This window comes from Zophobas morio, unplaced genomic scaffold (genome assembly GCF_036711695.1).
Source record: "Zophobas morio isolate AGI-343-1 ecotype UQ-CSIRO unplaced genomic scaffold, CSIRO_AGI_Zmor_V1 ptg000207l, whole genome shotgun sequence".
Taxonomy (NCBI): Eukaryota; Metazoa; Arthropoda; class Insecta; order Coleoptera; family Tenebrionidae; genus Zophobas; species Zophobas morio.
Genome location: NW_026972311.1, coordinates 88,080 through 106,649, shown reverse-complemented (window position 1 = coordinate 106,649; position 18,570 = coordinate 88,080). Strand labels below are relative to the sequence as shown.

Genomic DNA, 18,570 nt, shown 5'->3' with positions numbered 1-18,570 from the left:
AAATTTTAATTAATAAAAAATTTAACAATTAATAACATTAGGAATAAAAGTTTAAAAAAGTTTTACTTAATACCTTCCTCAATATTTAAGCGTTGCATATGACTAATAAGATCGAGCTCCCAAGCATTTTTTGTGGATATTTTCTGGATGTAAAATAATAAAAGCAATAATAAATAAATAAAAAAATTAATAATATAATGAAAAACAAAACTATATAAAACTTTATATAATAAATCTTTTGTAAGTTTTCAAATTTACTTTTATTTAAATCCCAATTATATTTAATTGAAAAGTTAACGAAAATTTATATTTCATTTAAAATTCTTTTTACATTTTTAATCAAAATATTTTAAAAAAAGTAAATTTTAAAAACTTAATTAAAATAAGTTAACTTCAAAGTTTTTTTAAGATTTATCTAGAAAAATTAATTCCCGTTCGTATTTTTTATAATTTTCTTAACTTACGTTTTTAGAGCATAAATCTACACTTTTAGTATAGATTCTTATGATATCCTCTTCCATATAGGCAGAGCTCATAACTTTAGTATCTTAGAGTAACTTGACATAAAATAGCCCTTAACAATAGCCTTTGTTATATTCACCGGGTAAGCAGTGTTATCCCTATTTACTTATTGCATTCTTCTATAGTGTTCAGTCTGCAGAAGGGTAATACTTAAAACTCTTTATAAAGTTATTTTCAAATACTACTACATCCAAAACTTCTATCGCATTTTACTACACTTCTCAGTTTGTAACCAAAAAACTTGAAACTATTAACGTTTTAAGTTATTTTTAAGTATTTTTACAAAAATATATGTCATATCTTACTACAACTCTCAGTTTGTAACCTAAAAACTTAAAACTATTAATATTTTAAAGTTATTTAAGAGTAATTATACAAAAAATACCTTAAACGTATATACTACACTACTGTTGCAAAAGAAAAAATACTTAAAACTATTATTAATATTTAACTTACTTTAAAGTAACTACAGAAAAAGCTTCATCGTATTTTACTATTTTTCTCAGTTAATAAAATAAATACTTAAAATTACTAACTAGAAGTCATTTAAATGTAACACTACAGAAAAACTTTTATTTCGTTTTACTGCACTTCTCAGTTCGTAAGTAGTGAAAAAAGGCTAGCAAAACTTCAGTTTGCAACAGAAATACCTATTTTTTAACTTTTTACTTTTATTATTTTAAACTTTTCTACTATATATTTTTATACATTTTCTCTCATCTTTATTTACAATAATTCAGCATCTATAGTACGTAACAATACGTGTTACTTAGTTCAAAGAAGGTGACAGCAAAAATATCACAAGAGGATCGAAACAAAATGCTTTTTTGAGTAACGACAGTTCTTTCATAAACCAAGATTGTTAGCTAAAGAAAAATAAACTTCTTGTTTCAGGGATATGTATATGTATATCTGCGCAAGTATAAATAAATGAGGAAAAAGCTACTTTAAAATTATTAATTGCTAGCTGTTGCTCTCGAATTTATGCTGGAAATTTAAATAACAAGTTTGTATTATGTAACTTTTATCTTATATAATAACCTTTTTTTTTAAAATAATTTTAAATAAAAGAAATAATTATAAATTTATTGTTATACTAATTGACGCCACTGTTTTAGCACAAAGAAACCTTGACCGATTTTTAAAAGCTCAAATTTGTTTCTTAGCTGTCAATTAACTTTAGAGATGACTCAAGAGAAACACTTTTATTTTACTTTTTTTAAAAATAATTAAAATATAGAAAATTCATAGATGACAGTCCGAAAGGCATTCACTTTATCTTTTTGCAAAATAGAAGCAAATACATTTGAATTCTATTTTACCAAAAAAATAGGAATAAAATTTTCTTTAACCGGCTTGCCGTAGATATCAAGTTATATAGAAAGTTTATAAACACACCTCTACCACCATTATATTTCCACCAGATCATTACTTTTCTAATAAATTAAAGTTTTAAACCTTCCCTTTATAAATACTTTATAAGTTGATTATATTTTGTATATTAAAGTTTAAAAATAATTATTAGTTGAATTAATATTCAAATAAATAAGCTTTATAAGAATATCCGTAAAAGTTTTGTTGTGGAAATTGAATATAAAGAATCCGCGCAATACAAATTGTAATTTATAAAGGAAAAAAAAACTAATAAAAACTTTATGAAATATTTTTTAATATGAAAAATAATATTTTAATACTCAACAAAAATTGTGACAGCGTGACCCAATTATTATACACTTTCTCGCATTGCAATCTTTTATAACTATTTTCCTTTTTTTGTGAAAAAAACTAAAAAATCTAGAAAAAATCTTTTTTAAAATGGTTATAAAAATAACGAAGTATACCGCTTTTTAAAATTTTTTCGTTATAGAACAAATTTGACGAAACTTTTATTGAGCACAAACTGCTGGAAAACTCCACGATTTATATCGTTTTTAATAAAAAGTTAACGACGCTACGTTAATAACGGAATTTGCGGTTTCTAAATTTATAAAACTAAATTAGAGAAAGCGACAACAAATTCTCGGAAATTACTTTGTAATCTCTTATTCTATATTTCACATTGTAGAAAAGCACTTCTAACAAAGAAACCAAATTAGGAAATAAATAATCACTGGAATATTAGCTTTTAAACAAAATCTTTAAGCAATACTTATAGATCAGTCAGCTCTGATTTACTTATAACGTGCATGTTCGTAAGATGGACTATACGAAATTTTTTACAATAATAATAACTATAATCTAAGTATATCCGTAAAGTAAGTTTTCCTTTAACAACTTTTGCTTTAAATATAATAGTAAATATATAAATAAATAATAATAATAATAATAGAATTCTACTTTATTAAATTTATAAAGAGAGTAATATTTCGGTTCGTTTTAAGTTCGAACTTTCATGATAGCCGCATCATTTCGTGCAAGATTTATTAACTAATATAATGAAGTGTTAATTTATTGTTTTTTAAATTTAAGTAGAAATATTTAATATTTAATAATTTATTTCATTTTTCTCTAAAAGTAAAAAAAAAAAATTTCAAAACGAAATTTTATTATAAAAAAGGTAAGTAACCAATAAGAAACGTAAAATAAAAAATAGATCAATCACTTTTAATATAAAAAAGTATCTTTGAATTTAACATTATTCGTTTAAATACTCATTTCTTCAATAATGCATCTAGCAAATGAAAAAAATATACAAACGGATACTCTTATTATGGAAACAATTTTTTTATGTAAAAATCTAAAATCTAAATTATTTAATGGCAAAACTGTTATTACTTTCAAGTATAAATAAAACATTAAGTTTTCATAGTTTTGAAATATTTTCAGGGTTATTATTTTTTTCATAAAAAACTTTTTATATTATTTTTATGTAAAAACTTTCAAAGCTATTCATTTTATCATAAACTTAACTTTTATGTATTTTTCATTAAACTTCAAAAACTTTTATATTTCTTTTATCAACTTTGTTAACACAAAAGTTTTTTTATAAAAAACTAAAAATACTTTATAACAAATTGTACAATACACTTAACTAAAATTATTATTTTATTACAATCTACTAATAATAATTATCACTTATAATTATTATTAAAAATAAATTATTGAAAGTTATTATAATCTTCTTAATAATATATTCTTATAAATCTTAATAAAAATCAGTAGTACTTTACTATAAAATATTTATGGTTATTTATTTATATATTTACTTATTACTATTATTAATAATTATTAGTAATTTTATAATACTTTCGTTATTCATACCATAGCCTAGTGCTTCAATAATGATTTATTCAGAAGTTTACTTATAATTATTATTTAATATAATCTCTTCGAAATAAATTTAGTATTTCTTTATTATTATAATATAAGAGCAACATTTATTATATTTTTACTTAGAATTATTATTATTATAATTATGTATATATTTTTATTCATTAGATATAATATACTCTAAATGCTAAAATTGTTATAATTATTATAAATATTATAAATGTTGTAAAAGTTTATATACGCTATACTTTACACTTACATGAGTGTTGTTCTCCACGAGGGACATTAACTGGTTAATATTATTGGTCCAGTCGTTTAAGATTTCATTCGGATCTTTTACTCTCGAAAAAGTAATGATGCCTAAAATAGAAACATTATTGCAAAAAAAATAATGAAAATATGTAATTAGTACAATTTATATAAAAAATTTGGGGTTATAAAAAGTTATTAAATATAAAAATCCACAAAATGGTAAATTACTATTATTTAAAAATAACAAGAAACCCAAAAGTTCTTAAATTTCTTTACTGAAGTTCAAAGAAAAATTAAATAAAAAAATCTTTTTTTAATAGATAGGAAAGTTGGTTTTATTATTATTATTATTATTATTATTATTATTATTATTATTATTATTATTATTATTATTATTATTATTATTATTATTATTATTATTATTATTATTATTATATCCAAATTCATAAAAATTGTTAAAACTATTTATTTATCTATAAAATTTAAGCTTTAATATTAACGAATTTTAATATGACATTTACACTTTATAATAATAGTAAAAACTTTTTTATAGACAAATAAAAATTGAACTTTCTATAAATATATAAATAATAAGAAACGTTAACTAACTTTTTAATATAAATATTAGATATAAAATTGACACTTAATATTTTTTTTAAAAAAAAATTCACAAAATTAATAAAAATATTAATTTTACTATTTATATTACTAAATAATGTATTTTTGAAATATTTTTGAAATATTTATTATACTTAGCGTCTTATTTATATTCAAAAATGTTAAGGTTCCTACAAAAGCATATATATTTTTTTTAATTAACTATAGAACAGTAACATTAATAATTATTAAAACAGTATATAAGATAAAATAATAAAAATATTTTTTATAAGAGTAATAAATAAAATTTAATATTTTAAAAATAAAAAATATATAAATTAATTTATTTAATAAACGTTGAAAAATTATTTAAATTACTGTAAATTACTAAAGAAAAATATGAAAATTACATATAAAAAGTTAGTTAAAAACATTTTTAATATTAAAAAAATTTATAAACCTTTTACTTCATATTATTTATAGGTAAAATGTTATAAAAAGAAAAGAATACAAATTTATAAATATTAAAATATAAAAGTATTCATTAGTAATTTAACATTATTAAAAAAAAAGAAATACATAATTTTATTTTTTTTTATTTATAGATAAAATATAATATATAATAAATTTAGAATATAAAATAATAAGTATGTTTATACAATTATAATAAAATCTTACAAAAAAGCGTATATTAAAATTTTTATCAATAAATGAAAAGTATATATAAATTGTTGAATATGAAATATATAATAGTAATAATAACAAAAAAATAGGTAAAAACTGATGATAAAAATGATAATAACAATAATAAATAATAATGAGACTGTCAATAATTATAAAAATGATAATAACTACCAGCAGGCCGATCAATTTTTGCAAATATTTTTTTTTGGACGACCAAATCAGAAACAATAGTTTCAGTCTCCTTAAAAAAAAAATTAAAAAGTTATAAAATAGTAATTAATATATTTTCAATAATAAAAATATATATAATATTTTAACTGATAATAATAAAACTTATAATAATAATGATAATAATAATAGTTATAAAACAAAGTCTTTGTCCTTTTTTTTGATAAAAAAAGTTCTTTTTAATCTTTTCTTTAGTATTCTTAAAAAAAAAGAAACTTTTTTATATAAATATATTAAAAAGCAGTAAACTTTTTTCTTTGAATAATTATTATAACAATTGTTTGCTCTTTAATAAAATGAAAATTCTTATTATATATGAAGTAAACTATTTAAAGCTATATTTATTATTATTACTATAAAAATTATTATTTTCTATAAATTTTACAAAAAAAATTTTTAATTATAATAAAAAATATGTTTTAAGTTTATTATAAATAAAATTTCTACTAAAAAAACTTTTTGTAGATAAATAAAAAAAAGAACTTTTTGTTGTACTTTATATAATAAATATTTAAAAAAAATTTTCTGCAAATAATACTAAAAATAATAAAAAACAAATTTTTTATAACAAAAATAAATAAATACATTAAAGAATAAACATATGATTTCTTAATATATAAAATAAATTTCTAAAACTTTTTTAGTAGCAGTTTTATATTAAATAAATTATTAAAGTTTTCATTATAATTAAAAAAAATGGTTATATATATAATACTTTAAAATATTTTTTAAATTTATATACTAAATTTAATAAAAAAATAAAATATAATAATAAACTTTTTAGTATAAAAATATTTATACTAAAAAATTCTTTACTAAAATAATATATTTTTGTAAATATATATATACTAAAAATTTATAAGAAATAGTAAAAATAAAAGTAATATACTTTTAAATAGGTATAAAAATTCCAATATTTAATTTAATAAATATTCTACTAGAAAAGTAGATTATAGAGTTTACAAAACTTCTGCTTAAGAATAAATAATTTTAACATATTTAATAATAATAATTATATTAAAAAAATATGAAAAACTTTTAGGGATTATACCATTTCAAAAACTAATAAAATATATAAAAATAATATAAAGGTCATAAATTATGAACTTTTTTACTATAAAAATAACAATACTTTACTAATGATACTTGTAAAAAGTTTAAAAGCAACCTGATTGCTTAGGCCAAGCAATTCACTCATTCTATTTACTGAAATGCGATTATAATAGCCGGCAATTACACGAGTATTCTATTAAAATAATATTATTATACAATAAAAAAAATAAACATAATGGTATATTAATAAGAATCACTTTATTAATATAATTATATAAATATTAATATTTTTCTAAATTAATATATAAAATTGCTTCTTGTTTATAATAATCAACTAAAGTTTACTAAATTAGTATTATTAATAATAATTAATAAAAAGTAAGTAATATTTATATTATATCTACTAAAAAAAATTAAGTTATAATAATGATAATACATAAACATTAACGTATTGTCTAAAGTAAAACGTTTTAAAAACTTTTATTAAAAAACCGATATAAATATTAAAAGCTTAAAATTTTGAGAAAAATAAAATAAAAAATGAAACTATTATAAATATATATATAACAAATATAAAAAATAAATATTTTATTAACTTTTTTACTAAAAATTATATAAACCACAATAAATTTTTTATAAAATTTTTAACCCATTTTTTCAATATAAAGTTAAAAAAGGTATTATTAATTTTGCTTAAAAAAAAAGTAAAATAAAAACTATTAAAAGTTTCTTATAATAAAAATAACATATAAACTTTTTTCGTAATAGATAATTTAAACTACAATATATATATTTTTTATGTAATAAAATTTATTTTTTAACTTTTTCAGTAATAAGTATAATATAAACAGTTAAAAGTTTTCTTATATAAAAATAACTATTAACCTTAAAGTAAAAAGTATAATATAAACTATTAATTCTTAAATAATAAAAATCTTTGTATAAACTTGTTCATAAAAAAATAATACATACTACCATAAATTTTTTTATAATAATTTTTTTTTAACTTTTTGAGTAGACAATTAATATAAACTATTAAAGTTTCTTTTAATATAAATTCATAAAAACTTCCTAAGTAAAAAGTATAATATGAACTATTATAAAACTTTCTTATAATATTTTTTTTGCAAACTTTTACTACAATAAAGAAATAAAAACTGCATTAAAATTTCTTATAATAATCAAGTAAACAAACATAAAAAAAATTAAAAAAAAAACTTTTATATTTAGTTATAATGGTTATATAAAAACTGCTCGAATAATATAAAAAGGTTACAACGTATATTAAATAAAAACTTTATTGAAAAGTATACATGTTCGCTAACTCGCTGGGACAACGCTTTCATTTTGCCGTCAAAGTCAGAGGAGTAACATCCTATTCAGTATAATATTAAATAAATTCCATTTTATAAAAAAATTCATATTTTTAATATATGAAAATCAATAAATATTTTTAACATTATTGAATAAGTTAATTATTGCAAAAATTTAAACCAATCAGCACAACAAAGGCTTTAAAAAAACGTTGGACTAAACTTTAAATAACGTTACGCATATAAAAAATTTCAAGTGCATACTAACAGCAAGAGAAACTTATTACAAGGATTTTTAATGAATGTGCCAAAACACGTGGTGGGAGGCAATAATATATATATATAAATGACCGGACTTCTCAAATTCAGAAATGAATGCCTTCCCAAAAGCTGACCAATCCAAAATCTGCAAATGTTAAACCAATTAAATTTAATAATATTGGGCACACAAACACGTGATAACGTAAAATATATCCTTCATTAAATCTGTTTATGAATGACGTCATAAAAATTGTTATAGTTATAATGTCTGAAAAGTAAATAATATCATTATTTATGTTATTATTATATAAAGATTTACTATAAACTTTTACTGTATTAAACTCAAACTCAAACTTGACAAACAAGAAAATACCTCTTTAGTTATAAAACATTTCAAGAGTTCCCTAAATAAGTAAATATATAAATAAATAAATAAATAATAAAATAATAATTACTTATAAGTTGGAATCTTATCGCAGTTCACATCATTATATATTCGGTTCAGCAAATCCCATTGCTCGTTGTCGTACGGCGCCAATATCAAATAAGCAAGAATGTGCTTAAGATTCTATAATAATAGTAATAGTAATAATTATGATGATAATAATAATAAAAATTCCATACTTCTTTTAATAAGTCGTCATCTTCTTTCACTATTTTTGTATTGTACATTGCTAATGATAATAATTACAGTAACTACAACAACAACAACAATAATAATAATAATAGTAATAATAATAATAAGCGAAACCCAAATAATGCCTGCAAATGGATAAATAATTCTTTTCATGCTCATCTAATTGGATCATTAGCTTATGAAAGCGCAATTTTTCATTCTTAAAAAAAAAAGTAATGAAAAATATATATTAGTTTTCTTATTACTTTAATATAAAAACATTTGTAAATAAAATATTATTTTTATAAGCTCAACTGTAATAACTTATGATATACTAAACCTCAAAGATGAATATAACATAATATCTATACATAAATAAGTTTAAACATTATTTATTGAACTTTTCTTTTATTAAATTTATTATTATTATTTAGTTCCATTATAAATAATAATTTATATAAAAAAATTCTATAACTTTAATTTTAAAATTAAGATATTTATATTAATAGCATTAATAAAAATAATATTTTGCAATTTTATTATTTTCTATATTCTCAACTCTAATAATTTTTATTGTAAAAAAATTATTTATATATAAAAAGTTTTCACATTATTTATTTAAATTTCATTATATATTTTGTTTTATATTTATTAAATTTTATTTACAATAAGAACATAAATAAAATATGGTTAAAAAATAATAACTAATAGATTACTTTTATATAATATAATTGAAATTATAAAAATATAGGGTAATTATATTTTTTATTATAGTAATTATTTTATTTATTTACTAAACAAAAAATTTATTATAAAAATAATTATTTTTCTTTATATTTTATATTTTAAATTTATTTTACTTCAATATAATAATAAATTTTCTATAGTTTAACTTTTTTTTTATTAAAAAATATTTTTTTAAATATTATTGATATTTAGAAATAAGAAAAAAAGTTGCTTTTGTATAAATTTATTAATTATTAGTTGAATATTTATTAGAAATTATTATTAATAGTAAATTAACATTAATATAAAATAAAAAAAGTTTATTAATAATTATTAAATTTATATTTAATAACAGAAAAGATGATAAATTGTTTGTTAATAGTTTCATTATATAAATTTGTTTTTTACCATATTTTGTTTATTTTTCTTGTATTATAATATTAAAAAAAATTAATTATTATATTATTAAAAGTTTTTTATGATATTAAAAAATTGGTATTCTTTTATTATTAAAAAATTTAAGAATTATTTTTATTATAATAACTTCTTTTTAACTTATAAGTATATAAGTAAAAGTTCTCCATAAATATTATTATAAACCCTAGACCTAAAAAAAAAATTCACTAATTAAATTATTATTATATAATATTTTTTCTAAGAAAAAAATATTTTAATATTAATATTCTTGGCCAACTTTTCTAAATAAAATTTAGTTTCACGTAAAATATTTTCATATTTCGTCATAAAAACCCTTTAAAAATATTATATATATCCTCATTACTCTCAGATTTTCGATTAATATTATAAAAACAAGTCTTTACTTTCTACACTTTCTTATATATTTTATTATTTTCATTAACATAATACTTTAAAATTTTAGAAATTGCATAATTTATATAAAGCTTAGTTTATTATTCTTATTAACGAATGAAAAATATAATTTTTAATGTTCAATATTTTGTTTTTCAATAATTTTAAATATTTATTATTTAGTTCTTATATAGAAACTGTTTTTTTTGTTAAGTTTTAATAAGAATTTATTATTATAAACTTTTTTTTATTTTCTTCTCAACTTTTAAGTTTTTTATATTTTTTATATAAATATTTTAATATTTAAGAAATTTAAACTTTTCTTTAATTTAAAACTGGTTAGTTTATTAATAATTATTGTAAAAAAAAAAACTATTTTATATGAAAATATAAATTTTTTATCTCAATTAAATTTTTCTTTTCTCTAACAAATAAATATATTATACCAAATATTATTTTTTAAAATAATATCCAAATTTATAAAAAAATTTATATAAATTTTTCTATTTCTATTTTTACGCTCTTCTTTTTAGAAAAAAAAAACTTTTAAGAAGAAAAAGTAAAAAGTTAAACGAATAATAGAAACAAATAAATAAATAAACTAATAAACATTATAATATACTCAACTTGAAAATCATCACTTTCAAGAGTTTTATATGGAATTTTATTGCTAATAATTTGAGCTCCTAAAAAACGAAAAAGTTTATAATAATAATTATTAAAGAAGTATTAAATAAATTCTAAACCGCATAAAAAAATATTAAATAAATACTTAAAAGTTAATATCCTCAGCATTATAAAATAGTTTATAAAAAAATTTTAAAAATTAAAAAAAAGAATTATTAATTCAAAATTATAATAATAAAAAGTAATATATAAAAATAGAAAACCGCAAAAAAAGCGTAAATAAACAACTTAAAAGTTAGTGTTCTCATCACTAACAGTTAGATTTTATAAAATATATACAGAAGCAATATTAATAATATAAATGACAAATAAGAATTATAAATATTTAATAAAATAATAATAAAAACTATAAAAAGCTGCACATTATTATTTAAAAAATAAAATAATAGTATATAATAATAAAAAATATAAGTAAAAACTTTAGAAAATGTTAAAAAACATAAAAACAAAAAAGTATTTTATATAAATATTAAAAAGAACCAACAATAAATATATATATATAAATAATACACAGTAATAGCAAATAAATAATAGTTAAAAAATATAATGAAAAACTGCGAAGTATTTATATTCATATATATATAACAATAAGTACATAGAAAATAATATATAATAATAGTAAATATAAAAATATAAAAATATAATATTAATAAAAAGGATAAATAACGAATATATATAATTAATAATAAAATAGTAAATATAATAATAGAAAAAAATTATGTAAATTCAAAATATATAAAACAATCAACATGTAGTAAATAATATTTAAATATAGTAAATATGATACTATATAAATATAATAATAATTGTATGAATATATATATAAACATAATAGTAAAAAATTTAAAAAACTAAAAAGAAATATTTTATTAATAACGAATATATATATATAAATAATAGTATATGTAATATATAAATATAAAAATAATAAATATAATAATATAAAAATGTAATCAAAATAAAAAGAAAGAACAATATATATAATATATATAAAAATCAATAATAGTAAAAAATAAAATAAAAAACTGCAAAGTATTTATAATAATAATAAAAATAACAAAAAATAAAGAGTAAATAATACATTATATATTAATATAATAATTATAAGAACAATAAATATATATAAATAATAACCAATAAGAGTAAATACAATAATAAATAAGTATAATAATTATGAAACGAGTGGACAATAAAAATTTATAAATAATTAACAATAATAGTAAACATAATAATAGTATAAATATTATGCAAATATATTAATAAGTAAAAACAATAAATAAATAGTGCATAATATTTAATAATAGCAACTATAATAATGTTTATAAATATAATAATAAAAGAAAACTTTATTAAAAAAAGGTTACTTATGAAATCTTCTTTAGCGAGGCAAAGTCTAACTTGCTGAAGCATAAATTCTACTTTTTCTTTTCTTTGCATCGACCCAAACGTTTCAACCTGAAACCATTATAAAAAAAAATTTTTTTTCTAATTATTATTTTCATTATTAAAACTTTATAAAATTATTTATTTATTTATTATTATTAATATATTAATATTACAATAAAGTAAAGTTTATTACATTTTCTTACTTTAAAAAACTTTAAAACATTTATATTTTATATATAATAAATAATATAAGTAAGAAAAACTTTCAAATGAATAATATTTTGTAAAAATAATTATAAATTTCATAACTTTTATTAAAAATTTAAGAAGGAAAATACCGGACAGCATAAAACTTTTTCTTTATATTTACTTGTTAAATATATAATAACCATTTGTTGAAAAGATATAATGATATACAAGAAAACATAATAAAAAAATATAAAAACTTTGAAAAAATTATCAAAACCAATACCTGTTATAAAAAGTATTAAAAAAATTGCTTATATAAAAAAATAAAATTGTTAAATAATTTAATGCCTTTAAGCACGTAATAAAGTATAAAATATAATAAAGTAAAGAAAAATCCGTTATTAAAAATATATAAAAAACCTGCAGTTCTTGGAGGATATCAGCCGCTTCTGTAACTTCGCCCATTTCTGATTAAAAAGACCAAAATAGTAGTTTACACCCAATAAATAATAGAGGGAACCCAGTTAGAACCTTCTCTAATTATAGCGAGAGACATGGTGAGGCGAGCACGAAAAAGTTCAACGTAAATCTATAAAAAAAGGGAAATAATAAAAATAAATAAATATATATAAAGAATAATAATATATATCGAAAATATATAATAAAATTTTAAAAAATTAATGTTATAAATAATGAGATATGCAAATAATAATAAATATATATATAATATATTACGAATATACAGTAATAAAAAAAACTTATAAAGTAATGATAATTTATATTATAAATAATAACGAGATAAGCAAAATATTATAAAAATAATTAAGTTAAGTAGATTAAAATTAATATTTTGTAATAATATATAATAAATTTAAATAAGAAAATAATTTAATAACTGGTAACGAGATAAACAAAATGTAATAATAATAAATAGGTATATAAAACATAAAAATGATTATAAAATATAAAGGTTATAAAAAATAATAATAAAAAATAGTATAATATATTAAAATGCAGATATTATAATAATAAAAAATAATATGAAAAAAATGTATAATATAAAATAATATATAAAGTTTTCAAAATAATAAACGTAAAAATATTATATACTCAAAGTATTTAGTAAATAAAAATGTAAATAGTATAACATATTAAAGGTCTGCACAATATGGCAGTAAAAATAGTCAAAAATAAAATAAATGTATAAAGAAATACAAATAATATATAAATATAAGGATATATAATAAAGTAATAAGATATAATATAAAAAAAGTATAATATATTAAATTCTGCATAAATAAAAAGAATAATAAATAGTATATTAAATAAAACAATAATAAACCTTTCCATCTGTGACTTCCCGTAAAGTTTTTATGTAATTCAGTTTGTCTTCCAAATTTGTAATGGAATCTACAAATTCACAACATTTTGAGATCATTTTAGTAATCGCCTTTTTTATTGAACATAAGTAAATTACTAATAAAACTTATGATATTTAAAAAATAAACCGAAAAAAAAATAAATAAAAAAATCGACGATTGCTATAGATAATAATCCATTTATTAATATAAACAAAAACTTAATTTTAATTGGGCAAAATTGAAAATAAAATATTTTATTGGCTTACAATATTAATAAAATTAATGAATTGGATATAAATGTGTATAGAAAAAAATTCATGCCACCAACTTACAAAAATATAAAAATTATAATAAATAAAATTTCAATTTAAATTATAAAAAGACCGCTTAAAAACTTTTTTAAATAACGTTATATATATATAAAGTTTCTATAATAATATTTTCTTTAAAAAAATTAATAACAAAAAAACTTCTTCAAAGTTAAGAACAGTCCGACCATAAAAAGAATAAAATTTCATTCTTATAAAAAAGTTAAGCAGAAAAAAGCCCTCCTTACAAACTTTTATATAACTATAAAACTTAATCACTAAATATAATCAAAGGCGCATTAAACCAATAAACAGCGCCGCTCCAAGAAAAAAAAGTCCCCCTTCAAAATTCTGCCAAGTAAAGACTTTACTGGTCCAATTTATTAAACTAAGCCAAAGTATTTAGCTTATTAAATAGCACATGACACTGTTGTAGTTGAAGCCCACCAGCCGGCGGCAAGCTTGCTTGCCCACGTGCTGGTTAACGCAAAGTTTTATTATTTTCATCTTTTTTCTTGTCATTTACTCAACATAAAAAACTAATACAAAAGCGGTGAAATGGGCTGCTTTGTATAAAATATTACAGTCTTTATAAAGAACATTTTATATACTTGTAGTAATAAAAAAGAATTGCTACTCAGAAGAAAAAAATAAAATAAAGCTTTTTTATTCTTATTTTTAATTTTATTTAATAATATAAATATGTATAGTGAATAATTTAATAAATCTAAAAAAACCAAAAAGTTTAAAAAAAAAATATATAAAATAGTAACCGCAAATGCGCCAAAATAATAGCAAGAGAAAAGTTAAAGTAAATAAAAATATAATAAAAGAAAATAAAAAATACAAATAAAATAATAAAAAATTCAATTTACATTTTGCTTATAACTAAGTAATTCTCTTATTAAAATAATTATTAAAAAAATTGAATATTGAAAATTCACAGATTAAAAAAAATACCTAAATTTAATTGATTTCGTTGACAACAACAAGAATTGCATTACGAAAAATAAATAAATATGAGAAGGTAATAAAGTAATTCAATAAAAGTTTATTTTGAAACACATCTTTTTAATAAAACCAACAAATATAATGAAAAATTAATAAAAAAAAAAACGTTATTATACTATTTTTTATATATTTAAAATAAAAAAAAAATAAAGGATCAATAAATTTTATTTAAATTATATATAATTGTATAAAAAAGTTTAACCTAAAATATCTATTTTTTAAAAAACAAAAATAAACTTAACAATAGTGTTATTATTTTAAAAAATATATAAAAAATATATTGAAGTCTATTAATTTAAAATACATTTATAAAAATTAAGTATTTAAAAAAATAAAAGTTTAATTTTAACATTCTAGTTAGTTCCGTAAAATAAAGTTATAAATCTAATTAAATCTTTATATTTTATTTTATAAAAAATCTTTACAAAAAATATATAAAAATATATATCAAAAACAAATTTAATTTAAAATTGAAAATGTAAAATTAAGTTAATAGATAATAAAAAACATTACCGTAGAACAAACTTTTACAATAAAATAAAAAAAAATTAAAATTAGTCAATTGTTTTTTTTATTATCCTTTTTTAAAAAATTATAAAAATTATAAATTTAAATTTAATTTTGAAAAAGTTTATGTATATAATAGAAGTTTACTGTTAAACAAATTTATTAATAAGATTTAAAAAAAGTTAAAAAGTAGAATAAACATTAGTTTATTAAAATAATTAATTTAATGTTCAATAATTTTTTTATAAAACCAAAAAGAGAAAAGTGAAAGAGTAAAATGTTATTTTTTTACTATTCTATATAAAAAAATTTTAAGTAAAAAATATTAAGATTTCTAATAAATTTTAATTGATAAAAAAATATTAATATATATCAACTGAATTTAACTGGCCTCTTCGCTTACAGAGCAAAACTATATTTTCCTGTAAAAGTGGAAGTTTATTTGCTGTTATAATTAATAGTAACAAAGAATTTATTATATAAACAAGTTTTTTTTTAAAAAATAACCTTCAAAGCAAAGAGAAACTATTGAGATTAAAACGCGTTCAGCAGAAGCGACATCAGCAGCCTTTTAAAATAAAATAAATTATATAAATATATGAATAGGTATAAAGTAAATTTAAAAAGCATAAAAAGTTTCAATATGTATAAATATATAGTAGCTGTAGAAATATAACATTTTATAAAAAATTTTTTAAAAAGGATAAGATTTTTTAAAAATCATAAATATGAAAATTTTTAATTACATAAAGTAGCATAAAGATAATAATATTATAAAGATAATTAAATAAAGTTAATACTGTTCTAGTTTGCTTTTCTAAAGAATGTAAAAGTTGTAAAGCTTTTTCTAAATAGCCATTTTTCGCTAATTCCTAAAGTAAAGTTACAAGTAATAAGAAATAAAATAAAAAAGATCATAAATTTCATCTTAAATAACCTCTGCACTCTTAATATGCTTATCTGCAGCTTCTGAAAAATCTTCTTTTGTTCCTAAAATTAATATATAAACAAATACATGTAAATAACTGGCTACAGTGAAAATTAATAATGATAATAGTAGTTAAATATTATTTAAAAAAAATTACTTTTATTAATTACTTCGGGATCTAAATCGGCGAGGTCGGGTTCCAGCGAATAATCCATAACAAATAATTGAGGGAACTACTAGAGCTAAAAATTTTTAAATTATATAATAAAATTTAAAAACGAAAGAAAACGATACGTTTAGTTATTGGGGAAAAAAGTATAGAGTCCTACCGTCCGTAAAGAAGAAAAGATTTTTAATTAATTTGAGGCTTGTGACGTAATAGTACCAAAAGAAAGAACTTGAGGGCAGCAGCTAACTTTTATTTATAACGCAAGCTAACTTGGAAAAAAAAATCCCTAAAATAAAATTTTTTTTGAGGTAATAATATTTGAAATAACAATAATAATTCACACGTATTATGTGACTTCTCTCTTGTAGGAAACGAACTTTTGCTCCACCTCATGATTTTTTATAAAAATAATTGGCATACTTCCCGAGCTAAATGCATAGTTAGACGAGCTTCTGCATAATTTACTTACAAAACTTTTTTTTACACATCTTTTTTATTGCGAGAGTTTCATGATTATAAACTCTGTGCTTTTAATAGCGCAGGAAGAAACTTACTTGAAGCACTTGGTAAAAGAAAGGAATAATTTTTAATTTGAGATTTGTCCATGCAATATTCGGTAATCAATATTTGTACTGATTCTACAAAATTTACTTTTTTATTCTCAAGTATCGCAAGGGAACAATTTTATTTAATATTCAACCTTGAAATGCACACTATTATACTACGCGCATTCGGACTTAATTAAAAGAAAAAAAATTTTACCTACTTGTTATAATCGTGCTGCTATAAAAAAAACTTATAAAAAGGAAAAGTTACATACTTTCCGGTCTTTAAATAACTGAAACATATAAAAAGTCATTATCTTTAATAGCTTAAAAATTAATGGAAAACTATTACTAAACCCGCCACATAATATAATCCTGTAACAGTTGATTTACGTCATGAATATTATATAATGTAGTAAGCTTTGAAGTTTTACTTTAGATATATATTTGTCGTGGGATAGCATCGTTTTATAGCCTTCTGAAAAAATACATTAAGACAAAATTTATTAATAAAATAATATTTTACAAAAAAAAAAAATCCGTCGCCAGGCTTACTTTCTTTACCTTAATAACAGTTAACCACTTCCCAATAACAAATTTATTTTAATAATGGCACGATTTTAGTAATACAACATTAAATGATACTGTTTCCAAAACTCTGTAAATTTAATAAACATAGTGAAAAGCTTTTAAAACAATGGAAAGTATAGCTCTATGATAATTACAGTTTTCTGATAATAAAAAGTTTAACAGTGCAATATCCACAAAATTTTTTAATTTTATAAATGACTTCTCTTTAATATGAATTTATTAATTGTTGCTATACACCGTTATTTAGTAAATTATAAATAAAACTTTAAAAAAACAATCTTTGAATTATTGACTATAAAAAAAAGATATGCCGTAAAGAAAAAGGGAATTGGAACGAAATAGTTAGAAACTTAAAAAAGAAACTTTTGTTACTATTCCTTTTTTAGAAAAATATTATGTACGTTATTTTTTAAAGTCAATAAATAAAGAATCGTTCTGCTAATTTGGAGATTTCCTAAATATTTCTATTGAATTTCCCTTGGAATTTTAACTTGTGGTAGTTAATTCTTGAAAAGATTCTTTTATAGAAGTAGAAATGCTATAGCTGTATGGAATA

The 18,570-nt window shown here is 18.0% G+C and overlaps 1 protein-coding gene across 1 annotated transcript; it reads right to left on the bottom strand.

Moving 5' to 3' along the window:
* Window positions 1–2,844: 2,844 nt before the first annotated feature.
* Window positions 2,845–17,083, bottom strand: LOC135146065 (26S proteasome non-ATPase regulatory subunit 12-like). The gene is made up of 21 exons (XM_064078225.1): window positions 17,004–17,083; window positions 16,867–16,951; window positions 16,719–16,771; window positions 16,582–16,653; window positions 16,289–16,349; window positions 16,159–16,226; window positions 13,937–14,044; window positions 13,126–13,183; window positions 13,015–13,061; window positions 12,384–12,474; window positions 10,960–11,018; window positions 8,932–9,016; window positions 8,805–8,854; window positions 8,636–8,748; window positions 8,554–8,584; window positions 8,271–8,325; window positions 7,920–7,981; window positions 6,722–6,799; window positions 5,497–5,566; window positions 4,052–4,152; window positions 2,845–2,949 (listed from the first exon to the last, which is right to left on the bottom strand). The coding sequence occupies exons 2-21, from the start codon at window positions 16,922–16,924 to the stop codon at window positions 2,899–2,901; spliced, it is 1,371 nt and encodes a 456-aa protein (XP_063934295.1). The 5' UTR covers window positions 16,925–16,951; window positions 17,004–17,083; the 3' UTR covers window positions 2,845–2,898.
* Window positions 17,084–18,570: the final 1,487 nt, after the last annotated feature.